Source organism: Manacus candei, unplaced genomic scaffold, assembly GCF_025592945.1.
Source record: "Manacus candei isolate 608988 ecotype Guabito, Panama unplaced genomic scaffold, ASM2559294v1 h1tg000082l, whole genome shotgun sequence".
In the NCBI taxonomy this organism is placed as follows: domain Eukaryota; kingdom Metazoa; phylum Chordata; class Aves; order Passeriformes; family Pipridae; genus Manacus; species Manacus candei.
In genome coordinates this window covers 496,178-522,701 of record NW_026138130.1, presented here as the reverse complement: position 1 = coordinate 522,701, position 26,524 = coordinate 496,178, and the positions used below count along the sequence as shown (strand labels likewise).

At 36.4% G+C, this 26,524-nt stretch overlaps 1 protein-coding gene across 39 annotated transcripts in view; it reads left to right on the top strand.

Annotated features, from left to right (window-relative positions):
• SLMAP (sarcolemma associated protein) overlaps nt 1-26,524 on the top strand; it is an 86,928-nt gene that overhangs the window by 45,650 nt on the left and 14,754 nt on the right. For 7 of the 39 annotated variants that reach the window (XM_051811590.1, XM_051811589.1, XM_051811625.1 and 4 more), the window contains 11 exons: nt 1,220-1,357; nt 2,567-2,735; nt 2,821-2,871; nt 3,411-3,461; nt 7,089-7,151; nt 12,757-12,813; nt 16,116-16,199; nt 16,463-16,522; nt 21,874-21,996; nt 22,790-22,864; nt 26,029-26,349. In XM_051811590.1, coding sequence (XP_051667550.1) covers nt 1,220-1,357; nt 2,567-2,735; nt 2,821-2,871; nt 3,411-3,461; nt 7,089-7,151; nt 12,757-12,813; nt 16,116-16,199; nt 16,463-16,522; nt 21,874-21,996; nt 22,790-22,864; nt 26,029-26,349 — 1,192 coding nt within the window. Of the gene's footprint in view, nt 1-1,219; nt 1,358-2,566; nt 2,736-2,820; nt 2,872-3,410; nt 3,462-7,088; nt 7,152-12,756; nt 12,814-14,137; nt 14,298-15,839; nt 15,995-16,115; nt 16,200-16,462; nt 16,523-21,873; nt 21,997-22,789; nt 22,865-26,028; nt 26,350-26,524 lie in introns of those variants that run through there. The other 32 variants (XM_051811610.1, XM_051811613.1, XM_051811612.1 and 29 more) reach the window with 21 other exon arrangements.

Here is a 26,524-nt window from a genome sequence, read left to right as displayed (position 1 = left end):
ATTTCTGCCCCTGTAATATCTTTCATCACTATCTTTTCCTTTATTTTCTTTTTCCTTTATCATTATTTGCTATGTTCCCTTAGATCAAGAAGTCTCATAGGACTTAAGTGCAGAAAGTCTATTCTCTTCATGGTTTTTAGAGAATGCAATGCTATAGTAAATAACCTTAGGAGATTTTACTTAAATACACCTTCTTATGTTGTAATAGTTCTTGGCAGGTTTGTTAATGACTGGAGTTTATGTTTACTTTTAGCTTTCTTCTCCTTTCCTATCCTAAGAGAAGAATGTGCTGACATTTATTCTACTTGTTCCTCTTTACTTTGACTTATGAGGGAGAAATAATAATTTAACTTCAGTAAGAGGTTTGCTTGAGTGCTTCCTGCCACATACTTATCTCTCCACACAGAAAAGTCATTGGCTCCTGGTTGAGAGTTTTTCTTTAATGATTATTATATAATGTAGTTTTTAATGCACTTCTGTTTAAAGGTGTTTTGGTTGTGAAGGAGAACTAGGTCAGAGCTTGTTAACTCCCCAAAAAACCCTAAACCCAAAATGAATCCCCCCCACCAAAGACCAAAAATGAGTTGATGATCAAAGAAACAAACCTTGAGCTGTGAGGAGGCAACTCTCTACACCATTTAGTTGTGCTGCTGTCTGAACTTCAGGAGCATTCCTTGCCTCCTGGAGACCCAGCTGCCTCTTGAGCAAGGCGACCTTAGTTTAGATGCTTTTCCACATTATGAAGTACAAAAAAAGATTTAGAATGCTTCCTTGGAGCCATTTGGCTGTTATAATGTCTTAAATCATCTTTTTCCTGGGTGAAAGGTATGATGAAATCTGTTGATTACATTGAATTAAAAAATATTATAGAACTTTCAGCTTATCATGAAAGGGAAGAGAATGGTGGAGTGGGACCACACTTTTCAGTTCTTTATTCACAATTATATAGCCCACTGTGAGGTATTTGGTTTGGTTTTTTTTTCCCACATACATAAACCAATTTTTTTTTCACATAATCTGTTCTTTAAGTAGAGCATTAGTTTTGTATAGATCATGTTTTGCCAAGACCTGATCTGTTTGTTTAGCCTTAATGACTAGGAACAAAGCAGCTAAACATGATTAGTTACATATACCGTTTGGAAAAAGTAGATAATTTTTAGTGTTTGGTAGTTTATTGTGTCTTTTTTATTATTTATTGCATGATAATTCTGTGTTACAGCGGAGTTTAAGTAATACAGAAGATGAATGTACACACCTGAAAGAAATGAATGAGCGGACTCAGGAAGAATTAAGGGAATTAGCTAATAAATACAATGGAGCTGTAAATGAAATTAAGGATCTTTCTGACAAGCTAAAGGTAACGACAGAACTTAATCTGATATATGATGAAACTGTGATGAATGCAACAAATAAATACAATTTCATTTCTAATGTAGTAATCAGTAAAGGTTGTGAAGCTTTTTAAACAACAGGTTAATGATAGAAAGATGCATATCATCTTTTACATATTCTTTTGGTTTGATTTTAATGTACTTGAAGCTGTCATAAGTTAAGTCACTTGCTAAAAAGATTTCTTTTCTGTTCATTTTGAAAGTTACCAAATTTTTGAAGCCAAAATATATTTTAAGATAAAATTATGTAAGGTGTAAAACTTCACATTCAGCTGCTTTTGTATAGGCAAATAACTTTCAACTTAAACATCTTACAGGTAGTGGAATTGGAAACTAGAATTAGAAATAAATTTGCAATTTGTGTTGCCTCTTTGTGCAGTTCCAAACATAACTAGCCCACCTTGTAGTAATAATGTGGCTCAGCTGCCAGGGGGTAGGAACATGCTGTTAGGTTTGTAATTAAACTACATGTCTATGTATATAATTAAAGGTCCTTTATGCTGGAGAACAGAATAAACGCTTCATGATAGAAGCTGTGGAGGAGGAAGGTAGTGGTGCTGTCTATGGAGAGATGAGATACTTGTTGCATTTGTCTTGGATAAATACTCTTGGGTTCTTTGAGTCCTAATTCAGCATCTCAGACAGAAGATTTTTCTTTCCAAATTAAAAGGTTCGGTTGCTGGTCTTAGAGCAGTTATGAGTTAAAGATGATGCTGAGTATACACAGAAGGGTCAAAACTGAAACTTATTGCTTAGCTTTGAGGAAGAATAGTCTTTGAAAATTACCATGAGATCCAGCAAGGAAAAAGATGTGGCTTCAGTCAAGTTGGTCTGTGCAGTCAGTGTGCATTGAGTTCCAAAGGGCTCTTGAGTTGTGATTGATTTGAGATGCTGGGAGACTTCAGGTGTTTCTTAGTTCTTGGACCCTGCTACTGTAAAATTTATGTTCCTTGGACAAAAAGCTAGTTAAGGTATTTTGAGATTCTTTCTGTCTTACTGTACTTGCAGAGAAATTTATAGAAAAACAATAGATTTTGCGTTTTTTTCTGCTTTCTTTATCTGACTAGCAAAGACAGTTACTTAGATCCATTTAGCTATGCAAAAATCAAGGAGACATATTCTTTCACGTGTTAAGTTTGATTTGTTTGGGGATTTTTTTCACCTTTTTTGAGCAGGTAGCAGAAGGAAGACAAGAAGAAATCCAACAGAAAGGACTGGCTGAGAAAAAGGAATTGCAGCATAAAATAGATGAAATGGAAGAAAGGGAGCAAGAGCTTCAAGCAAAAATAGAAGCTTTGCAGGCCGACAATGACTTCACCAACGAGCGCCTGACAGCTTTGCAAGGTTAGTCACTAGCGGGGGAGAAACTTTGGTTATTTGTTTTTCTTTTAATCTGTGAAATATCTTTCTCTTGGACTTCTGTTTACAGTACGGTTAGAACACCTTCAGGAGAAAACTCTTAAAGAACACAACAGCTTAGGTAGGTGTGATCAAGTTTCTTGTTTCAAGCTGGTTTCCGGATTTTCTGTTCCTTAACTTTTGCTATGACAGTCTCGTGTTCCCGGTGTCTGGCAGAGGAGTTCTGTGTCCCCTCTGTCCCAGTAGGGAGCTCTCCCGGGCATGGAGAGGGGACAGGGGTCGGCAGAGGGCGCTGGTGCTGCGGGTGTTCAATGCCTGCCCTGGGCCCGATGCCGAGATCGGACTTGGAGGGGTTTTACCTCCTTATACATTTTAAAATCCTTTTTTATATATATATAAAAGGATACATATATATGTATATATGTAATAAGCAGTCATTCTTTGGATGTTAGTAACCTTTCATATGTTTGAACAATCAGGAATGTGGTCTGTAGTGCAGAAAAAGCCATCACACTTTGCCTGCTTTGTTTGATTAGGTACTTAGAAGGAGGAGGTAGCATGAAAAGCCAGATACATTTCACAATGCTGTATTTATAAAGAAACAAAACCCAAAACAAAATCTTGCTTGGTTCCAGAAATAATACCCTTTCTTGATCCTAGGCATACAAGTTGACGACTTCATACCTAAAATTAATGGGAGCACAGAGAAAGGTAGTGTATCTTAAGGCTACCTTTTGTCTTATGGTTGATGTTTGAAGTTGAACAAATTCAAAATGTTCTTGAAAGTTTTGCTTTGAATAATATTCTCTTGAAAACTTAAATTGAATTTGTCCACTCCACTGACCAGCATTTTTTTGCTTAGACTTTCAGTCTGGGTGTTTTTAGAAGGTTCTGTAAAATGTAACAAAACAACTTGGAAGTCGTCTTTTTCTTTTTCTTTTTCTTTTTCTTTTTTTTTTTTTTTTTGATGGACTGTCACTGGAATCAGTAGGAGTTTACTGAATCATATCAGGCTTGTGACACAAGGAAGTGGGAAACTCACTGACTGCTTTTCCTCATGAATTTATTTTCTCTTGCAACACATAGACAATACACCATTTTTCTAGTAAATTTGGTATGGTAAGTAAAGTCAGCAAAACCTCTTTTTTTATAACTGACTTGAAAAATGTGAGTATATAAAATACATAAATAGTAGAAACTAATTTTTTAATGCTCAGGATTGTCTTTATGTGAAACAGGAATTAATACAGATTGAACTAAATGACAGGGTTTCTTACAGACCAACTAGTTAGAGCCAAGTGTTTTAGCTCATGTATCTTAACGTACACTTGAACTTTTCTTGAATGAAGTTCTCCAGTAAGAATATGGCCTATATCATGTAAAGAGTATTCCAGTTTGATTCCAAATTCACTAAATTGTTTGATTGGCTGATATATATCTGTCCTCCTGTGTCAATTTTTATTTTTTCCTTGACGTAACTTTCTTTTACAGTCTGAGGAATGGTGGTAGTGTTAGTTGAAAGGCTGAGGCACCTATATAGAGAGCTCATAGTTTGAACTAATATTCACAGTGTTGAAGGATTACTGTGTGTATTTTTGAAACACAGTTTTAAAGCTCTCTATGCATATTTGTAAACTGAGGTTTTTAACTAGGGGCACCAATAGCAACATAAAAAGTTTAATCATGGCATAACTGTATGGTTGTTATTTGGAGCAGGAGGAAAGGTCTGTTAAACATCCACAGGAGCTGTACCTAAACCTCCTCTTAATGTAAGAGTGCTGGTTATCCCTCAGTGCCTCAGGATTTTGATCACTTAGCTGTGGTGCACACAGTGCAAGCAGTTAACATCTGTTCTCAGTTCTCTGGACTGCCATGAGATTTGATTTTTATATGGATTGATCTATCTTGCTGATGCATAATTTTAGGTTGGTAATACTTCTAATGGTTGTGAGACTAGTTAAGAAATAAATCTACCTTTGTTTTTTCATTTTTTTTTAAAACTTTCCACCCCACAAAAGTTAACATCTTTACAAAGCAATACTGAGGAATATAAAGATTGGGATTCTTCATTCTAATCATGTAAACCATAAAAAGATGTTGAAAGTGAAGTTGTTGGAGGTTATTAGAAAACCAGGCAATACTGTGAAAAACAGTAGCCTAGAACTAATTTGAAACATTTAGTAAAAACTGTTGAGCTCAAATACAGATAATTTTATAGAGAAATAATTTATAACATCATATTAGGTATAATTTTTTTAAAGAAACACTTTGTGTTTGGTTTAAAATAGTTTGTAGGAATGTCCTCTTAGTTTTTTTAATACTGATACTTCTTACCAGTTCAGATTTAAAAATTGCCCGTTTAAAAATGATGTGATTATAACAAGTATCTTTTGTATTACTGATACTTTTTTGTCAAAGTTGAAGAAGCAATCCCTTTTTGACTTACATTGGATTGCATAAGAGTCTATGTCATGGATGGATGACAAAATGGATTCCTCTGTCCTATGAGTAACAGTGGAACTTGTGCTTGAACCTGGAAGTTTTAGGAAGCTGTGTACCAATTTATTTGTCTTTATTAATACAGACAACATGTAACTGCTCATTCAAGTTGTCTTTCTGTGTTTATACAGTCTATCACCTTTTTTGTCCTGCACATACCATGCTATTTTATTATTCTGTATTTTAGCATAGTCTTCCATTATTCTGCCAGTTGTACCACATTCTTCTGCATCTCTACCATACTTGGTCCTTCCACATTTCCCTGGCATTTTCCAGCTTTCTGCCCTGTGTTCTCTTCATGACAGTCTGTGCCTTTCTGGATCTTCCGGTCCCGTCCCCCTTGTATGACAGATGGGCAGTCATTTGCTCTGCCAGATTTTGGATTTTGTTCTCTAAAAAGCAGCAGGAGACAGTTACTGTTGGTTGGGTTTTTTTGTTTCTGTTTTTTTTTTTTTTTTGCTGAGTAGTCTTGCATTATTTTAGAAGAGCTAAGAATTTTGAAATTATAATGCAGATTGAGCAACTTTGGCAACAAAAGAGGAAAAATTGTAAAACCGTGTAAAATCAGTATGTTTTTTAAGATTCCTTTTGTCTCTCTCAAAACTTCAGATCAAGGCCTCAGAGTGTGTGTACAGACACACTCCCTGGCCATGGCAAAAACAAGGAGTTTGCACTACTTTTTTTGTAGCAGCATTCAAGAGCTCTATTCAGACTAGAGGAACTAAAAGCTCATGTTATAGCCTTTGCAGAGACTTTTTATAACCAACTGTATTCAGATGATGGTGGTTGGGCATTCATTTTCTCTCACTGCACATATGGAAAAACTGGTGCAGAAGAGAGGAACTTGCTTATACATCAAGCCCCTGATAACAGCTGTGCAGAACTGAGTTGTTTCAAAACAGTTGTGCAGAACTGAGTTGTTTCAAAACAGTTGGGTAGAACTGAGTTGTATTTTTCTCAGTGAGTTGCACCACACCTGGCTTTCATCTTTACAATTTTGTGAGCCATGTATTACATAAGAAAGGTATGAGAAATTTGTATACAGTCACTTAGAGGATTGTGTATAAAGGGAAAAAAAGTTTGAATACGGAAAAGAAATACTTTTTAGAATAACTTTGAAGTATAGTAAAGCTCAGCATTGCAGCTGAGCTGCTGATGTCAGAGCTAGTGATTGAACAGTTTGGTTAGAATGTCCCACATTCTGCAGGTTTATACTAAAAGCAGTGTTTTCAGACTGCTGGACTCTTGGTCAAATGGTTTCTGAGATCCTCCAGGAAGGAAGTGTTGGCAGCTTTTCACTTGAAGAGATGCAGGAACATGATGGAGCTGGGAGCTGAACAAAATCACATGGAGCAACTTGAGTAAACTGGAAATTGAGCCCAGTTTTAGGATCTCTACTTTAGAACCGTCCTTTCAAAAATTGTGCAGTGAAACCGTTTAAAAAGTAAAGGAAGATATTCAACAACACTTTTAAAATAAATGTTTTTCATTTCAAGTGGGTATTAGAGATGAAGAATCAACATGAAGACTAATGAAAAACTTAAATACCCTTTTAAAGCTAATAAAAATGCTGAAGAATATAGGTTAAATACACATTTCTTTTGAAAAGGCAATTGAAGTACTTCCTTCTGATCAGTTCAAAAGAGTAATCTTATTTCCTAGTATCACTCAGACACCATTTCAATTTCATGTCTTGTCTGCTTGCATATTAACTCAGATTTCAAAAGTTCACTGTGAATACACAATTACAAATATTGTTAATATGCCTTTCAAATTTTTTGTTGCATCAATTTGAAAATGATAAGAAGGTGTAAACTTAAGTGTTTCTTTCTCTACTAGAGCACTTTCTTTCAAAGAGTGGAGGGGACTGCACTTTTATTCATCAGTTCATAGAATGTCAGAGTGAGTACAAGAGTGTTCACATTTGCTTTAAAAACAACAGAAAACCCAGAAAAGGTGGATGAAAACCAGAATTGTCACTGTTATTTAATTTCTCTGTAGAATTGTGGCATTGTGATATCAAGCAGGGTCTGTAGGAGCAGTGAGGGTACCTTTGCTCTTCAAAGCAATCGTCACATCATCTCTTTGTAGCAGTTAATCCATTATTGTGCCCTGACCAACAAAAGGGTGGTGATGTTGCAACACAGTGTTTAAAACTGAGTGTAATTTTTCACCTGGTACAAATTAAGTTGAAAGCCCAACTCTGTCAGTTTAAACATACATCACAAGCTTGTAGGACAGAGATAAGGCAGTGATACCTTTTCACATATCAATAAAAAGAGAGAAGAGTACTGTTACACTTCAAATAAAACTGGTTTGTAGCATAAAGAATTAATTTTTTATTCAAGAGTTTGTAGAAATTATTACCTAAAGTTGAGCAGAGAGAAGCATTTAGAAGCAGAAACAAGAGAGTATCTTTTTTCTGACATTATGTCTGTGGGACTCTTCCCTTTTAAATTTCGATGAGGAAGTGAAGCAGACTTGTGTGACTTTACTGCTGGTGATAAGGGTTGCAGTGCTAAAAACTGAATGATGTGATACTGCCAGTGTTTGTCTAAGAAAATTAACACGTTATTTGAAAACTGTTTATTTTTAAAAATGGCTGGTAGCTGTCTTATGTCAGGCTGCTGTTTAAAATAATTCTAAATTCTGCAAAGATCACACATGAATCATCTTTATTCAGTACATAAAAATGAAGTTAAATGTTTGAGTAATCTTTATTTTTGTCTAGACTGAACATGAAGAGCACACTGAATGATGTTCAAATACAGATTGGTTGCCTGTTTTCATTGTTTGGATGTTAGCTTAACCTATTTTAGCAGAACTTGGATTAGTATCACTTCTGCAAACTAAATATGACCAATCTTGTAACTGTTGAGAAGGAAAAGTAATTCTCAGTATCAAAAGATTCTAGGATGTGATTGAATCAGTAATAAGAGTAAAATAAAGTTCCATGTGTTTATGCCCTACCTGTTCTTGAGAGATGGAAAGCTACAGGGTGAAGACACTTTAGGACCTCCATTGCCTCACTTGGAAAAGAATGAATTCAAAGGGTTCAGGATTTTGCATTTTTTACTACAGTCTAAGCTTTTAATTTCCCATTGAGAGCAAAAAAAAGATTCCAAATCAACAATTCATACTTGGGTTGAAAGTTTGCCTTTTCCAAATTCAAATATGTTTAATCAGACCTCACAATATCACAAGGTTAAAAACTGCAAACTGCAGGATCTGTTATTTTCCTTCTGTATGTAAATACTGCCTTTCAGTCTTACTCCTGTTCTTTGCTCTGGGTAGCATTGAGGGTTAGGAACTTCTGGCGAGAAAATTTATAGTTCCAGAGATCTTCAGGAACTTGAGTTTTAAGGTATGCAGCAAATACTGAAGTGTAGAATTGGCAATATAAAGAAAGAATATATAGTTCATCATGTGGTACCACGTAGGAGTTTTGCCCCAAGGATTAAGTATAGAGAGGAGCAGGTTTGTTACTTAAAACACAGTAGTACAATAAAAATCCCAGAAACAGGAGTCACTCATTAAAGTTGTGTGATATAGGACTTACTGTTTTGTAATAGAAGCAGAGGAACTGAAACTGTAGGATCTGCAAACCATAAGAGAAATCTAAAAACAAAAGGAGAATTGAGACAACCATCCAGTTGGTCAAGAAGGGAAGGTTCTGAGCTGGTGTGCTTGTACTGCGTGGAAAGTGTGCATCTCCACAGTTCTGGGGGAAAAGCACTTAAATGGGGAAAGCACAAGCAGAGAAATGAGGAAAACCCCTTTGAGTAAAGGAATTGGAGTATGGAGGATAGGACAAGAAGAAAACTGAGCTGTTTAAGCAGTCTGGTATTCTATACAAACAGTGGCTGTGGAGGTACAAGGCAGTTGAAAGTGCTCATCAGTTCAGAGCAATTAAAACCTCTTGAAGTACTAAAGCTGGAATATTTTTGATGGGGCAGAAATAACAGGACACTGAAGTCTTAGTTGCAGTGCAGCTTGAATGCTTGATTTTGGTAGTATTGTTGGTGAAATCCAGCTTTGTAGGCTTTTAAAGGTATTTTTAAATTATTTTGATTTTTTTTTTAAGCACAGTACGCTCACAATTTCATTCAGTAATGTGTCCTGATTTGCAGCATCTGCACAGTATTATGAGATCTGGCTCTGAATGATCTGGGAAGTCTGTTACTTTCTGATCATTACATCCAGTTCACTTGTTGCTCATTCCATAGCTTTTCTTGTTTCAATAACCACTGGTGAAAATCAGTGATACCGACAGCAAAAGTCATGGTGCTTCTTTTTGATTAGTTCATAATATGAATTATTACCAAAAATGGTGATGATGTATAGACAAAAGTGAGATTTACCCTGCTAGCTTCCTGTCTTTCCCTCCAATCTAACCCTTTCTTGTGTCCTTATTTTTTTCCCCTTATTTTGTGATTTTTGCATTTATGATTTGAAATGCAAGTCAATGTTTTTACTTTTTACCAAACTGATGTTTAAGAAGCTGTTATTAGTAGTTTTTGGATGGATTGAATAGTTATTTTTAACTTTTCCATTTGACCTGCATGTGGCAAGTAAAGGTAAAGCTCTTTAGTATCACTTTTTTCAGATGACTGGAAATTTGTGTGTTGAGGGTCAAGTTTGCTTTTATTTTGATTTTCAAAACTGGCCTCCTTCGAAGACTGTTTTGGTACAAAACCATTAAATGTATTGGGAACATGTTACTTAAGTGGTAATTTTAATGTTAACAGATCTTAGCTATTGTATTGCACACAGTGATAGGCAACCCAAATCTAAAAGGGAGTTCTTAATTCGGAAAGATAGGAAATGACTAAAAACCTAAAGGGAAGCTGCCTATGAACTGCATTCATCAGCAAAAAGGAATATGAAAGATGAACTGAAAGCTTAATTTCACGGCAGATTGTTTCAGTAAAAGCATTTATTTATTATATATATATATATCTCTGCTACTTTCTGTGACTTTGTTAAGTAGTGACTGGATAGCATGACAGATAAAATTCTTTTGTACCAGAAATTAAAGATGTTCTGTGTATTATGTAAATACATGCCAGCACACTGAAATAAACTATTTTTTGTTGGCTTCAAAATACCCTAATGGTAACATTCTTTAAACACAGCGTTCTGAAAGTTAGGAGAGATGTCAGTCCCCAGGTGAAAAGTACTGGCTGTGCTGGGCAAGCTGGGCAAGGGACTCTGGTGCTGCTGCTGAAGGTCTTGGCTGAAGAAATAGTGTCAAGGAGAAACCATGTGTACAAATGGTGAAATCTATAATGGACACTAGAAAACAGCCATGGTGGAAATAAAAAAAAAATAGAGAGAGTTTCTTTTAGCCATGGGAACTGAGTGTAAAGAGCTGCTGCAAAAGTTTCAGTTTGGAAAACATTTGCCTTGAGAAGATTAGTTTTGTTGTTTTGTGCTGTAACTATTCTGGATTTAGCTGTTACTGCATTCAGAAAACTACAAGATCCATCACTTCATAAAGCTAAGTTTTGCTCTGTAAACTGATTATAGAAGCCTATTTTAAGCTGGCAGTCTAGCATAGATGAGATGTTACTCCTTCAGATCAAGCAGTTGATCACTACTTGGATTTTGCATTCAGCTGTTTTCTTCAGATCTATAGGCAGAATTCCCGGCTGTTTTCTTGCTGCCTTCCTCTCCACCACACTTTCAGCCTCAGATGAGTCCTGGACTAATCATATATGGAGACTTTTGATTAGATTTATTTTATTTTTAAATGGAAGAGGGCTCCTGATATCACTCAAACTCCTGACTTGTGGCTGCAGTAACTTGATTCCCTCCACGGTGCCTTCCTCGGTCTGGGGACAGTCATTCTCCCCAGCTCTGAGGAACTTGAGGCTGTCCTGAACTTGGATGATGAGTTATCACCTACAGTTGCTTGAGACCTGAAGCCAATTCTAAAAATCCAGTGTGCTGTTCTGTGTATTTCTGAAGCAGTATTAGTAAAATGTTACAGGAATGCCGGACAATATTTGTGGATAAAAGTAGTTGGAGGGAACATCTCTTTTAGACTGGTTTACCTGGCAATGGGGGAGGAAAGAGGACAGGGCAATCTTTTGGCCATGCAAACCCTTCTTCAAATCTCAGGTGGTTTTGGTTTTTTTGTCTGAAAGCTTGTCTACCATCTAGGGTTGAAAAAAGTGCCTCCTCACAAATCCTGTCCTGCATCTGTCCTTAGATTGTCATGGTTACAGCAGCATGCCAATGGAGGAGTACAGGGACAGGCTAATCTTCAGAGCTGCTTGAAGCTGGACATGCTGACTAAAGCTCACTATTTTGGTTTTGTTTTTTTTTTAATTAAAATTTTGAAAAGGATTTACTGTCATCCAGGTTCCTGAATCTGAACTCTCCTATATGTGCTGTTCATCCAGTCTTCTCCATGTCTCAGTTACCTGTTTACAGCACACGGAGTAAGCAGCAAACTCAGTTTTCTGCCTGGTTATCAGGGATCTGGCAGGGAAAGCACAGAGGGAAGACAGAAGCAGCTTCAAGCCTGATGTCTCAGGGGGTGTTAACAGCTTTCAACAGGATCTAAATAGAAAGATCTACTGCACAGAAATTGAGAATGTGATCTGCAAGATGTGACCCTCGATAATTTTGTATGTTGGCGTTTCTAGTTGCTTCTTAAGTAATTTGCAATAATGAAATCTCATCTGAAAAAAGAAATTAAGTAATGATACAATAGTTCTTTTAGTGTCTTTGATTAATTCAAACCTGTTCTTCCCTTGGTCCTCCTGTTTGCCTTCATGTCCTAGCTGGAGTTAGGATGAAGTTAGCAATATAATCTCAAATTGAACTTTTTAGGTTTTTGTGCACCTGACATACACGAATAGGGTTTCCAAAAGTAGACTTCATATAAAAACTCAATTTTTGTGAACTTGAATGTGATGCATTCCTAGTTTTTGAAAGTTTATACAACTCTCTTGAAAGATTTAATCTATGAAAGGCTGTTTCTGTGTACCTTTCACAGGCAGTGTTAAAGCAGTTGTGATGTGAATGGGGGGGGCCTTCTCTATTGCTGTTTTACTGTGCTGTATTTCTAGATTTTTGCTGTTTTACTGTGCTGTATTTCTAGATTTTTGCTGTTTTGGGTTGACACCTATTTCAGGGAACCAACTCTTAGAATTCTTTTTTTGATAACTAGAACCTGAGAAGCGTATTCATATTTTATTACTTTTGGTTTAGGTTTTTAAAAAGTACATAAAATTAATTTTCCTAAATTCTCATTAGCGAACTGAAGGATTATGTAAGTTAATAAGGAGAAGTAATTATGCACTGTATCACAAAGTTCTGGTAGGCTTGTGTGCTCTGTTCCGTTATTCTGTGCCAGAATCAAGTTTTTGTTCAAGCCTGAGTAGGAAGTAATATTATCAGCTTTTAATTTGGTCATGGAATGTGCTCTACGTAGATGCGTACAGGGAAAAGCTTGTTAAATTTGAGCTTGGAAAGTAACACTTATTTTGTTTGGCAGACAAGATCATAGATGAAGGACATCTAACCAAAGTGGAAGAAACAAAGCTTTTGAAAGGTTAGACTTCTGGATTGTTTCACTGTTTTTGAAGCATGCTTTTTATGTCCCTCAGTGCATGTTCTGTGTTAAGCCAGCAGTTTGAGTTTTGATTAAATACACATTTGAGAAGAAATTCAATAAAAGGGAGGTAAATTGTTTGCTGAACTCTGCTCCAAATACTATTACAGGGTAAAAAGATTTAATGGAAACAATTTTGGAAGATTGAGTGCATGAAATGCTGATCTCAGTATTGACTGAGTTCTGACCTTAATATGCATTTTTAAAAAAATTAAAATACAATAATTTTTGTAAATTGAATTCAAACTTTAATGTTTGCATAAATTTCAAACAGGATCTTGGTTTTGTTACAGGGCTAAATAGAAATAATGTTTGGTCTCATTTTAAGTTTTAAATAAAATTGTATTTTAATTTGACTATTTTCTAACTTAGACCCTCGTAACTGTAAAATAAACATTAACCTCCTAAATGTGCCTTTTCCAAGTAAAACATATCTGTGCATCTCTAACTCTCTTCTCTAATGTATAAAGCAAGTTAAATTAAAGGAGCTAATTAGAAAAGACTTATCTTGTCAAGGAACAGTCATCCTGATCTTGCAGTGCCAGTCAGGAATGCTACAAAGTGTGGAGGTCAATATTTCCCATGTGTCCAATAACACGAGATTGTTTGGATTTGTAGGCTGGCTCCTCTTTTGTAGCATTTTATTGGTGTCTGGGCATACTAACTCATTTCTTTACCCTCTGTCCTTCTGCAAAGTGTTGTTTTGTTGAATAAGTGTGAGCATGTTAGAAGTTCCAGTATTCTAGAGACATTTTAATTTCTTATCTCCCTTTAGTGCATGGAATTTCACCTTTAACTTCTTTCTGTACGTGAGCAAGCTATAGAAAGGGTGCCATATTTGGCAAAGAATGCATACAATAACTGTAATGTAACACTTGCATGCCACTTATTGCAAAGCTGGGAGCTATTTTTAGTGGGTAATATATTCTAACTCATCAAGTAAGTATGATGTCAACACATTTTAATATACTTCATCACTTTTGCTATATTTATTCAACTCAGTTTTATTATGGGAAATAGGAACAACTGCTGTGAAGTAATATAGTACAGGAAGGTGTTTTGTGCTTATGACTCTGGTTCCAGAATAGGAAGGAGGTTTCTAAATCATTTCTCTTTTTGACTTCTGCTGTTTCACATGTAGATGCATCTTTCCTCTGGTGCCTGATCTTTTGTGCCTTGTTCCAGAGGGAGGAGGGCGGGAGGGAGGAAGAAGCCGGTGTACCCGAGGGTGGGTGGGAGGGAATTATGAGGGGGAGGTGGGGGGAGAGCATTAATTCCGTGGCTGGAGCTTGCATAGTTCCTCCCATTTCGCACAGAGCAGGAAAGCTGTGTTTCCATGGATGCCCAGATATGGTAAAGTTAGTTGGATACAGCTCTTGTTCAGCTTAGCGCTTCTGGAGCGGCCGCTCATATCACTGACATGGGTGAGGCTTTTAGGTTATCCTTTGCTTAATATTTTAAAAAGGATGTATTACTATTAGTAATTATTAGTGACAATGCTGTGAGCTTGGTTCTGTGTGATACATGTAAAATGCTTGATTTGTAGCATCTTTAGATATTAGTTAAAAACCTTATTCCTAAAAATAGGGAAGTATCCTTTATGTTTGGGGGTGATTATTTGCTAAAACAACAAGTTTTTAACTACTCCAATCATTGTGAACTCTGAAGGCTGTTAAAGTTGTTTGGAATAGCTGCCAGGTCTGACCCCCTAATGTGCTTTAACTGTACAGGTGTTTTCCCCTTCCTCCTCTCCAGTTATTTTGTTTGCATTAGCATGAGAAGAGTCTGGCTCTTCATCAGCTGCTTTGTTTGTACTTGCTGCCTTCTGTTTCGTGTACAAGGGGATGTTATTCTGGCACACAGAGATAGAGAATTTTTCATGTTAGATGAAGAAAACTTTTTTTTTTCCTGTTAACCTATCTGTTTTTTGTCATCTTGCTGATTTTCCCATGTAGGTGCATTGGTTGTCTTCAGTTTCAACTTAACTTCTTTCATTTGGGGGGAATTTGGTTCTGTTCTCTTGTTATTTGAAAAGGCTTTCTCATGTCTCCTTTGTTTTTTATTTATTTTCATATACTAACTCTGTTGGTATAACACACTTGATTTATTTCCTGGTACTTCTTTGTTGCATGTACATTATATAAATGTGATGAAATGATTTTTGTTCACCATGCTTTTCTGCATGTATGGTAGAAGTAGAGTCTGTGTACTGGGAATGTTGCACTGACCCCTTTTAATATGTATCTCTGCCTGGAACTTGAGACTCAGAGGAAACTTCTTCTAAACTGCAAGTGGGGAGCAATGCTGTCAAACCAAAGCTCTGAACAGTCAGCCTAGAAAGATTTCATTATGTGTAACCTCACCTGCATGTTGGTTCCTCACTGAGAGACCTTCTGGGTTAGCCCACACCAGAGATGGTGTGTCATTCTTTAATGGACCCATCAGAACTGAACCAGAATTATCATTTAAGAAAAATTTTGAGTCAGGGATGGTTCTGTGTGGGAAAAGGATGCACTGGTATGATTAAGTCCTCTCATCTTTTGAAAATGTCTCCTTGAAAACCTAGAACTGGGGAAGTGAAAAAAGGAACAGCAAACAAAACCAAAAAGAACTGTGTGGCTTCCCTAAGTTGCATGTAATAATGTGGTGAATTATGTGTGAACAGATACTTCATGAAGTATTTTTTTAGTGGAAAGGACATACATTGCTTTCTCTTAATACAATTTGAGCTGAAAATTCTTTCTAGAAATTCCTGTGTTATTTTATGTCTCTGTTGTGGTTCTTTAATGGTTCACGCCACACTTCTTTTTAACAGTACAGTATGTACAAGACTTGTTGCTATTATTTTATTTGTCCTAAATACTGAAGCACAGTTTTATTCTTAACAGCACTTTCTTTCTGACTTGCTACAGTATCTGCATTGTTTTAGTTTCCTTCTCTTATTTGTTCTCTGGTTGAATCAGCTTTTGCACAGTTCCAGCTGGCAGGAACACAGCGTTAACCCAAGTTCAAGCTGTGCACGAGGCAGTTGCATCCCCTCTTAGAGGCGAGGGTGGATTAATGATCCAGGGATGTGGAATCCATTTTAGCTCAGACTTGCAAAGAAATTAGCTACCACCAGGTTTTTAACTGTTTCTTGAACTGGGTCGTTTTCTGTGGACATTTAGCTGTACTTGGGTGTACAGGAGAAATTATGAACAAAGCATTTACTGACTGTAGTTGCTTTTCCTTGTCTCTTGCAGAGAACCAAGCACGAGTCAAGGAATCCAACGATTTGTCGGACACTCTCAGCCCGAGCAAGGAAAAAAGCAGCGACGACACTACAGGTGAGAGTTTAACTGAGGTTTCTGTAACATATAATTAGTTTGAATTAAATCACTTAATTAATCATGAGTATCTTCTTACAAGAGTGGGGTGTATTATGCAGAGTCAGATACAAGCTTAAAGCAGTATTGTGTATTCTGCAGCTTCATAATTAACTCTTGTAAATTGAGAAGAACATAAAAGCTTCTCTCCATGTTAAGAATGAAACCTGTCTGCAGTCTGCCTGCTCTCTGAAAGGTTGGGGTTTGTTTGTTTGTTTTTTTAGATGCTCAAATGGATGACCAAGATCTAAATGAACCTATTGCTAAAGTAGCTCTTCTAAAAGGTAAACAAACTTATTTTTGTAACTTTAGGTGCCTAATCTGTATATGTCATCTTTTTATTTATCTACCTGTTTTTTATCAAAAGTGCATTGAAGTAGAGTGCTGAAATTCAAAGGTTTTAATCATGTAGTATGGAAGAGTTAAATTTAAGTATCAGTAATGACTCCTTTGGGTGATATAATATAAAAGCACACTTCTGAGTGTTGGTATAGAAATAATCTGTGTATAAAGGTAGTCTCTGCACTCACCAACACTGTTTTAGGAATTTACATATCGTGACTTCAAGTAGAGTTGAGAATTAGTCAGCATGCACTTAAGTTAGGGCTGATAGCTGTGGGGAGGAGGGATTCTTCCATCACTGATGTGCTTTAAGCATTGTCTAATTTTACTTGCATAGCTTCCATCACTGTCAGAAATGCTGCTGTTAGTTTGTAGCTGACGGGTTAACCAAAACAAGACTTCAGTTTTTCTTTTTGACACAATCAAGAATTGAATTTCCTATTGTAGCTGTATTTAGAATGATTGCTGAGCTGTAGCTTTGAGCTTTATAGCTATAAAATTAAATTTTTTTACTGTTCTTTGCACTAAGGGCTTGTGATTAAAACTTAATTAACAAGGTAAATTTACATATTCATGAGCTGGAAAATGTGGCATATTAATTAGTTGTTACATTTAGCCTACTGAAAATTAATTCTATGCTTTTTGTGCAGGTAGATATTTGATAAGATTTGTAAAATTATGCTCGTGTTGTGATCACAAGTAAAAAGAATGTCACAGTTCTTTGTGCTTCGGAAAGACAGGAAACCATAACAGAACTTGGGAGACCTGTAAAAGAGCTTTTTTCTGCAATTGTTTACACTCCCTAATTTTACGACAGAAAGGCTTCCAAATATTGCACAAATTACTTTTGCTTTTGGCAGCGATATAAAATGGAGTTTGATATTTCCCAGTAGGCATCAGTTCAGCAAAGCAGTTTAGAAAGGAGTATTTGAGATACTGAGTGTGTACCATTTGGGGTTTACTCTAATACTTGCAATTAATAACAAGTATATTCAGTGACTTCCTATGCTAGAAGGTAGAATTTGATAATGTTGTTTGTAGTGATTGACAGTCTTATTTTCAGTTATAAATTTGAGGTTGGCAGCAACTTCTATTTGAAAAAAAAATTCAGTTGAAAAGCATGAAGTTCATTAAGTATCAGAACTTTTAAGTCCAGAATGGGAGACATATTAAGGAATTGGTTTTCTGTAAGCATTGGCACATGCACTGAATTCACAGCTGGAACAACCCTTCATGTGTTAACTGTAGGGTAGAGAAACTGAATTCAGCTCATGTCAAAGTTCTATTTTAATTCCAATTGGTTTAGTTTTAAGATGGCCAACTGAAGACTAGTCCCAACTGGCTCGTTGTCTTAGTTATCTTCTGCAAACAAATTAAAGGGAGTTCGTGGACCCTTAGGCTGAAACCCCATGGATTCCTGAATTCTCCTTTTCTGCAAGACAAGTGTTAAGTTCTGCCAGAAAGGTTCATTGAACAGCCCCAGAGCAGGATCAGGCAGCTGTGACCCTGCTGCTTCCTGCATTGCAACAGCCCCGTGTCACAGCAAGGGCAGGTGTAGTTACACTTGCTCTGTCCAGGGTGTGCTAAACTGGCAAGGAGGGTTAATTGAACACTTAGAGGACTAAAATCAAGTTTTCTATAGTAATATAGAAGCAGTCTTTTGCTAATGTAGATGTTTTCATTGCTTCATCTGTCTTTACTCAGTTGAAGATTTAAACCATAACTGTTACTGAATTTTTAAGTGAATAAGTAGAAAAATACCTATTTGCATAGAGAGCTTTGCTGTTGAATTAACTAAAATAATTAGAATAACTCGTTCCCTCTTTAAGCTATTTATGGACATTCCTATTTTGCTCTCATGAAACCATTACAAAATATCTGTACAATGAATCATTTGCCCTTTTAATTTTTATGAAGAGCCTATAAACCCCCACAGTGTTGAGGTTTCTTTCAGAGAGCCACTTCATGTGCCTGACTTTGCCCTAAAAAGGATCTTACTTGCCACAGAAAGGCTTTCAAGTGGCCTTGTTGTGCTGTCATATAATTAAGGAAGAGTGAGAACATTTCTGATCTGGCAGCTGTTTGGGATGTGGAAACAGCTGCTGGAAAAGGCAGCTGAATTTACAAACCAATGGAACAAGAAAATTATGAGACTTCTAATTGCTCTAGTTTAATCCAAACATCTTCTATCAAAAATTTTGAGTGCATTCAGGATTAGTTTCAACTTTCTACAAGTCAGAATTGGGCAAAGAGGGGAGGGGGGAAAGCTGTCACAGATTAGTTGGTTTTTCTTCTCCCCTTTCCCCTCTACCCGTAAATGACTTTAAGAGCCATTCATAACAGTTCCCTGGACACTTCTCTTTAAACAGGCTGTTTGTGACTACTTATTGCAAAGTTAAAGACAGGTAAACGTTAAACAGATGGAAAGAAGCCATAAATGTCATTGGAAGGTTGCTGGTCTTGTTCCTGTCAATGCCCCTGTGTTTTCATAGTGACTACAAGACTGATCCATGGAGTCTTAGTAGAAAGTGTTTTCAGTTGAAGGTTTGCTGAATAGTGGTAGTTTACCTAAGAAATTTTGAAAATCATCAGTGGTCTGTTGATGCAGAAAGTTTGGAAACTGTTGTTTTTTGTTACAGTAGCCAGGTACTTTACTTTAAATATATGATAGTTTCCTTCATGTGGATCTTACAAAACTAAAGAAAACTCAGGGTTTTAATTGTTTGTGTGATTTCACTGGAGTACCCCAGGTATTGTCTTCTGAATAACCTGAGAAATCCTGCAAAATTCTGGAAGTGAACTACTGTCAGACTTGGAGAAATACCAGCCTGCTAATAAAGTTGCTTCCACAGGCCAGGCACATACAGATAGGGGATCAACTAAGACCACAGCCTATGTGTGGTTCTGTGTCATGTCTGTTATCAAAACAAAAGTGTAAAGGCAAACAGAAACAGAGCTTGGTTAATATCTTCATGTTTGTAAATACTAAATTTTTAGTATTGACATAAATGAATGAGGGGTTTCAAACTGTGCATTTGATCTTTTTTTTTTTTTTTTTATTTTATTTCTTTCTGGCACCTCGTTGTAATTAATGACAACTTCTTTAACCTTCTCTGAGAATGGTTAGTCCAAAGCTGAACACTTCTGAAAATTGATCAAATACTTTTTAGTTGCAGCCTTTTACACTGATTCTCAAAAGAGGTTTTTGTGGTGTGAATTTGCTTCTTAAGGGAACTGATTCTAAGCATGATGATATTTAGTAGTTTTGTTATTTGTAAATAGAGCAATCCTACTCACTTAACAATTATTTTTCAAAACTAAAATTACCTTTTGATTTAGAAGCATGTCAGACACATGAAAATTCCCCTTTTGGGTTGGAGTAGGAAAGAGTTTTTACCTTGATTGTTCCTTTGCTCAGATGATAATGTTGTCCCTTAAACTGAGCCTCTCGTCTCCTTTGAAACAGTACTGTCTTTTATGATGTGTGCTTTCAATGACTAGAAAATCCTGTCCACCAGCAAGTTCATTTAGGGTGTCTTTTATTGGATTTGGGACACTGCTTCTTTATCAGGAGTGATTGGAGCATAATTTGTCAGCTTCCTCATCCATTTCTTCTGAAAAGTCTCATTAAGGAGTGTTGGAAGTCTAATTGCCCCATGTCTTTATCCATGAAAAGCTAAGAACAAAACATGTTCAGTAAAAAGAAACTTGGATTTGGAAATAATAAACTATAAACCAAGGTATTTGGATGAAATATGGAGTCCTCTCTGTTCTTTCTGCTCTCATAATTTTGTTCTGAAAAAGTCTAAAAGCACACGTGTGTCCTCAGCTCTACTCAATCCCACCAATTCATTGCTGTGAGAACAGAAAAAACAGCCCCTTATTTAGAGGGATGCAGTATGAATACTTAAGCATGATTTGACAAACAATTGTTTTAATTAAGAGAACAAGAAAAAATGTATAGTTCCTTTATTTGTAGCATATATAGTCAAACGTCAGTGTCAAAAGTATAATGATGAACTAAACTATACCTTCTTTTTATTTTTTTTTCTTATTAGTGAAGGGTCCAGACAATGAAAGTAATATTTTATTCAAAACCTTTATCTTAGATCCATATGGTCTCTAGTTGCAGATGTTTATTAACCAGGTAGCTGTGTAACTCCTGTACCTTTTTTCCCCTCTCTCTCCCATGAGATGCAGCTGGACTTCTTTCACTAATTACCTTTCTCACCAAACAAGCTTTGTATCAAGTTTTAGCCCTCTACCTAAAAAGTTTATTAATGCTGTTTGAGCCTATTGAAAGATCAGTTTCTGCACAGACACTGCTTAGGGAAAATCTGGTGAATGAGGGTTTCCTGGATGCAGTTCCTGGCATTGCAAATGCCTGCAGGCTGGAGTGTTCCTGCAACTAGTTTCTAGTGTGTGTCCCTTAGAGGGCACTGCTATTGGTTACAAGTAACTTATTTTTCCTCTTTTAAATTCCTCCAAAACTTCAGCTATGAAAGTATTTACTTTGTCTGTGACTGCAAGTCATGTCTTATAAACACAAGAGGCATTTAATGTGCATTTTATCTAATACAAAACTTACGGGAAGAGCAAATGTTTTTATTTAAATATCATGCATAGATATCTGATCATAATAAAGATATACCTAATTAAGACAGTGAAAATAAATGTAAAGGCAAAATTTATTTTAGTATTCACTAAGTACGAAATAAGGAGGCTGGACTTCTCTTTTTCTTAACTTTGTTTTAGAAAACTTCCCTAATTTTTTCCTTTCCTCATTGGTCCCCAGAGGGAGGGTGGCAGTAGCAAACCCTCTAAGAGCAGCTCTTAGCCTGATTCCTACAGCTGATGGGCATTAGCAGCCTCAGCAGGAGGCTGGGCTGGGGGTGTTTGGGAAAGGGGGAATGCAGGGTCATTGCTCAGGGACAGGCTTAGAGTGGCTTCCTTCAAAAGGAGACAAGTTGTAAACATGTGCTTGTTGTCCCTCGGTTTTGTCAATCCAGAAATCCTTGCCAAGCTATACGATGTTTTCAAAAACTCTCTAGTTCTTGTTTGTTACTTTTTGTTTTATACTGCATGTTATATGTAATGAATGTGTTAAAGTTGGCATATGTTTTATTCCTTTTCTAAGTATATTAATATTTTGGCTAATATTTACCTAATCCAGTTTTGAGTTTACTTTAACTAACTTTGGAAGATTTGAGTAAAAAGTTGCCAGTCACCACGTGGCAGTGCAAATTAAACTGTTGTTCAAATTTATGATTTAAAGAAAATGTTCTTTTATCAGATGAATTGCAGGGTGCACAATCAGAGACTGAGGCTAAGCAAGAAATTCAGCAACTGCACAAGGAGCTGATTGAAGCCCAAGAGCTAGCTAGGACAAGTAAACAAAAATGCTTTGAACTTCAAGGTGAGACCCAGATCAACTTGGTTGCGTAGGATATTCATTAAAATTGTATTTATCAGGTAGTCTTAAATGGGGGTCCAGTTTTGCTGACTGTCTGTTAGATAAATCTGATTCACAGCATTCACATCTCTTGCACAGAATGTCAGAAACTTTTACGCTTTTTTTTCCAAACTTTTTTCTTTTGCTTGTTTTTTTGAACTCTATGCAGTTCAATTCAACTCTGATTTTTTAGTTCAAGATAAACCAACATGTTTTCATAGTATCAAATACATACTTGAACTCTGTATATTTTATCCTTATGGAATATATTTATTGCCAGATACCGATTAATCTGCTTTTCAGTCAGATAATGCACATAATGGGATGTATTTAGATCATCCTCCCAGCTGTGTAGCTGTATCATTACCCTCAGTAAAGTTGTGGGTTGTTTTTTACAGGAAATAGTATAGTCCAGTTGAATTGCATATTATTCAGTGTTCTTTATGGGATGTATTTACAGCTTTTTCTTTTTTCTCCTCCCACACCAGTTTGCATTTAGCACACACGGAGTTTTCGGAGCAGGCAACAGATTACATTAATTTCAAATTAATTGTAATACTACCACAATAATGGAATGATTTCTTAACATTAACTTTTATTAAACTACTCACACAGTTACTAGCTTTGATAACTTCCTGAAATAATATGTTTGTTTAATCTTTTCATTTAAGAGGAAGTTGTGACTAAAATGAATTACGCAGCTGAAATACATGTTACTAACAAAACCTCTGGGGCACGTTTTCACTTTTGTTTATAGCACTCTTGGAAGAAGAGAGAAAAGCATATCGAGTGCAAGTCGAAGAATCTAACAAGCAAATAAATGCTCTGCAAGGTAGGAATTTATTTTTTCTCCCCCCACCCTTTAGGGAAAATATATAGCTTTGACTTTCTGTGGCATCATAATTACTAATAAAGGAAAATGTTAATTGAGTGTATGTTTTAAATCTGATTTCTTTCACTGTATCTTTGAATTTTATTGTGAAATGTTTCCTGTCAGTTCCTATGGTTCAAATAGTAACTTAGAAAATGCAGAAGATGTAATCTGTAATAGATACCTCTTCATTTCTCTTCAGTCTTCCTCAGTTCTGAATTATGTAGGGCTTCTTACTGTGATGACCTTCAGAGCACTGAGGAGGTTTAGTCTTCAGAATGAGAGGAGCAATTTAATTTTGAATATTATCCTGCTAGTAATGAAAACTCTCCAAGTAACAAATGCTGTAACAAAAGTTAGAAAATAGAATTTGATAGTTATTTTGATGCAGAAAAAATAAATCTTTTTTTTCCTCTTAAAAAAGAGAATCAGAGATAGGACCTTGATAGAGCCAAACTTAACCTCTTGTTGGTTCAGTACTTTTTTGTTTTCTGATCCTTCTCAAGTGAGGTCTTGCTAATGTTTCTTCCTCTTCTCTCTCCGTTGTAGTTCAGGCTGTTCTGATGTTCATTGTGTCCTTGCTGCTTCCCAAACATTTAGGGTGTGACACATCTCGCAATTTCGAAAAAGTCGTCAGGATTCTTCCTTGGCAACTGCTGTGAACTGTAGGGAGGGGAAAAAAAAACCTGGCAGCTTCATGCAGTAACATTTCTTGAAGTATTTTCATGGAATCAGTGTTTTAGCCCAGCCAGTGCTGCGTGGCTTTTTTATGTTTGTCGTGGAGAAGAGAAAGGGCCACAGAAACAACTGAGATTGTGTCTCTACATGTGAAGTTCGTTATATGAACAGATAGGTAGAGCAAGGAAATTCAAGTAACTTGTTATGCCTTATTTAAAAAAATAAAAGAAGTGAAACATTCAATTTAGATGAGGTAATGGCTTATATAAATGAGAGATGTAATGGAAGTTTTCCTTCTAATTGTCCTTTCAAATTATACCCAGTGCTTCAGAAACCATTCCAAGATTCTTAGTAGTAATTTTCATGTGTAAGTTATTTCTACAACTCCACCAAGCTTTAGAAATTCTTGTGCATCTTTGGATTTTCCATCGTACTTTGCTTGTTTTCACGCCTGAACATTTAAAGGGACAGTTATTCATCAGCAACACAGACGGAAGAAAAGAACACATTTCTTTGAAATGCTGCCAATACCAAGAAGCAGTTTAGCTTGGCTTGATAAAGAAAATAGTATCAAGAAGATATAATTTGCATTCCTTTGCTCAGGAACCTGCTTTATTAGCAAGTCGTAGTTCTTTGTGTTTTAGAGGATATTACTTAGGTAGGCTCAGGGCTTCCAAGGCTACATGGAAAGGCAACTGTTGATACACCAGATGTTGTGTTACTGTCAGGTTGTTACCATCCACTACTTTGTTTGCTATTCTGTTACAGTACAAGCCTGTAGAAACTATTTTCAAACAGAGGAAGTGGTAGTAAGCCTCATGTTGCACATATATATTTAAAAATCCATCATGCTTCAAGTGTTATGGAAGAGGTGGACTGTTTCATCTCATACAGAATTGCTGTGGAATCTAACTTACTCTTGTCTATAGCAGCTCTTATGTATTGCAAAGTACAATAGCTATCATATTTTTCCCATGCTGTCTTTTTCTCCAAAGTGGGGAATTGGGTAATTCATGGGTGCTTTAGTTTCTCTAATGAGCTAAATGTCTTGCTTCAGTTTAGAGGAAAGCAAAAAAACCTGAGTTTTTCTTCTTTGCTGTACATCAACTAACAGCAAAGTTTCTAGATTGTACTGGTATATGAATTCTTTCTATATTACTATGTAGCTACTGAAAAATATCAAGTATAATTGTCATGAAGGTGCAGGTGTCTCTTGAGTAGCTTTGATGCTGTATCAGTTTACAGCTAGACTCACTCACATTCTCCCTGTCATCTTCTGTAATGGATTGAGAGGACAGAAATAAATACAAGTAATCTAGGAAGGTTACTCAGTCTTGTTATCCACCATATAGTGGATAACAGTTTCCACTGTCCTCATTTGGCCCTTTGCTTCTGAAACACGTAACTTTAAATGTGTGATTCTGACCCTCCACCGTATCTTATATTAGGTTTTCAGGTCCTGTGAAGAATTTTTCCTTTTCTTCTCAGAGTAATTCTTTATTAATTTAATAACTGCTTTTTTGCATGTTAAAATCAGTGAAATACATGTGAACTCTGATACGTGTTCTTTAAAAAGTAAAACAAAACCACAGCAAATGAAACACTTTGCTCCCATCAGTCAGGGGTTTAACTGTAGTTTTTCCTCTGTACTGTACTTTTTTGTCTGACTGTTTGCACTGGATTCTGTTTGCATGTGTGCTTATGAAAAATTGTTGTGCTCAGAGATGTCTTTGGTAATGAAACAGTTTTGGGTGGGAATAACCTATAAGGTTTTCTTCATGCAGAAATGTCACATAGCCTACTGTGTACGTGCCTGCTGCACATTTACAGTAGCTGTAAATGCTAAAGGACCTTCTAGCTCAGTATATTTGGAGCAGCTGTCCCTTTCATTCAGAATTCATCTTGTGCTTTGAAAAAGGCTTTTTGCAAAGAAATAATGTTTACTTCCTCTGCTACATGTTAAGCATGGAGTCAAAATTTAGACCCTGTGCCTCAAATTTTTATAGACATCACAAGTTAACTGCTGAACAGGCGAACATTTCCAGTGTAGCTTTGCAACTGTTTGTCTTGTCAGAGAAGCCTTCTTCCTTTTCCTCTTGTTCCTGAAAGCCCCAATGTCCTTGTTCTATAATCCTTGTTTTGCTTACAATGAAGTTGGATCTAAATCTTGCTTCAGATTTTGGAGAGTTGCTTTAGTATCACACACACAACACAGCTTTGTCTAAGAAAGCTTTGTTCAGACATCATTTTTGTTTCTTTTGACTCTGTCCTACATGGCCCATGTACATATCTCTGTCAGTACAGCATTTGACAAGATCAATATATTTTTTCAATTGCATTGGGCTTTAGTCCTGTTAAATATTGACAAGCTGAGAAAGGGAGTTATGTTTTTTAGGTTTTCTCTAAATGCAGTTTTTAAAAATACAAATGTTAATGTCGCTTTCCAGCCCAGCTGCGAAGGTTACAAGAAGAAATTGAGAATCTTCGTAAGGAAAAGGAGAACGAGATTTCAAGCACTCGAAACGAACTAGTCAGTGCTCAGAATGAGATTCTGTCACTTCAGCAAGTGGCAGAAAAGGCAGCATCAGAACGGGACACAGACATTTCCACTTTGCAAGCAGAGCTGCAGACGGTGCGAGCGGAGCTTGAGCGGTGGCGGAAAGATGCCTCGGATTATGAAAAAGAAATTGTTGACCTGCAAGCCAGTTTTCAGCTCAGGTGCCAGCAGTGTGAGGATCAGCAGAAGGAAGAGGCCACTCGCTTAAAAGGTACTCCTTTGAAGGGATGTCACAGAGCAGTGCTAACACAGCATCCTTCGCACTCTGGGGAAAGGCAGTTACTCAAATCACTGTTGCTCTGTCCCTTTGCAGTCATTTACTCTGTCTATATATATATATTTATACACAAATATGTATATTTATGTATGTGTGCCAAGGCTTGTAG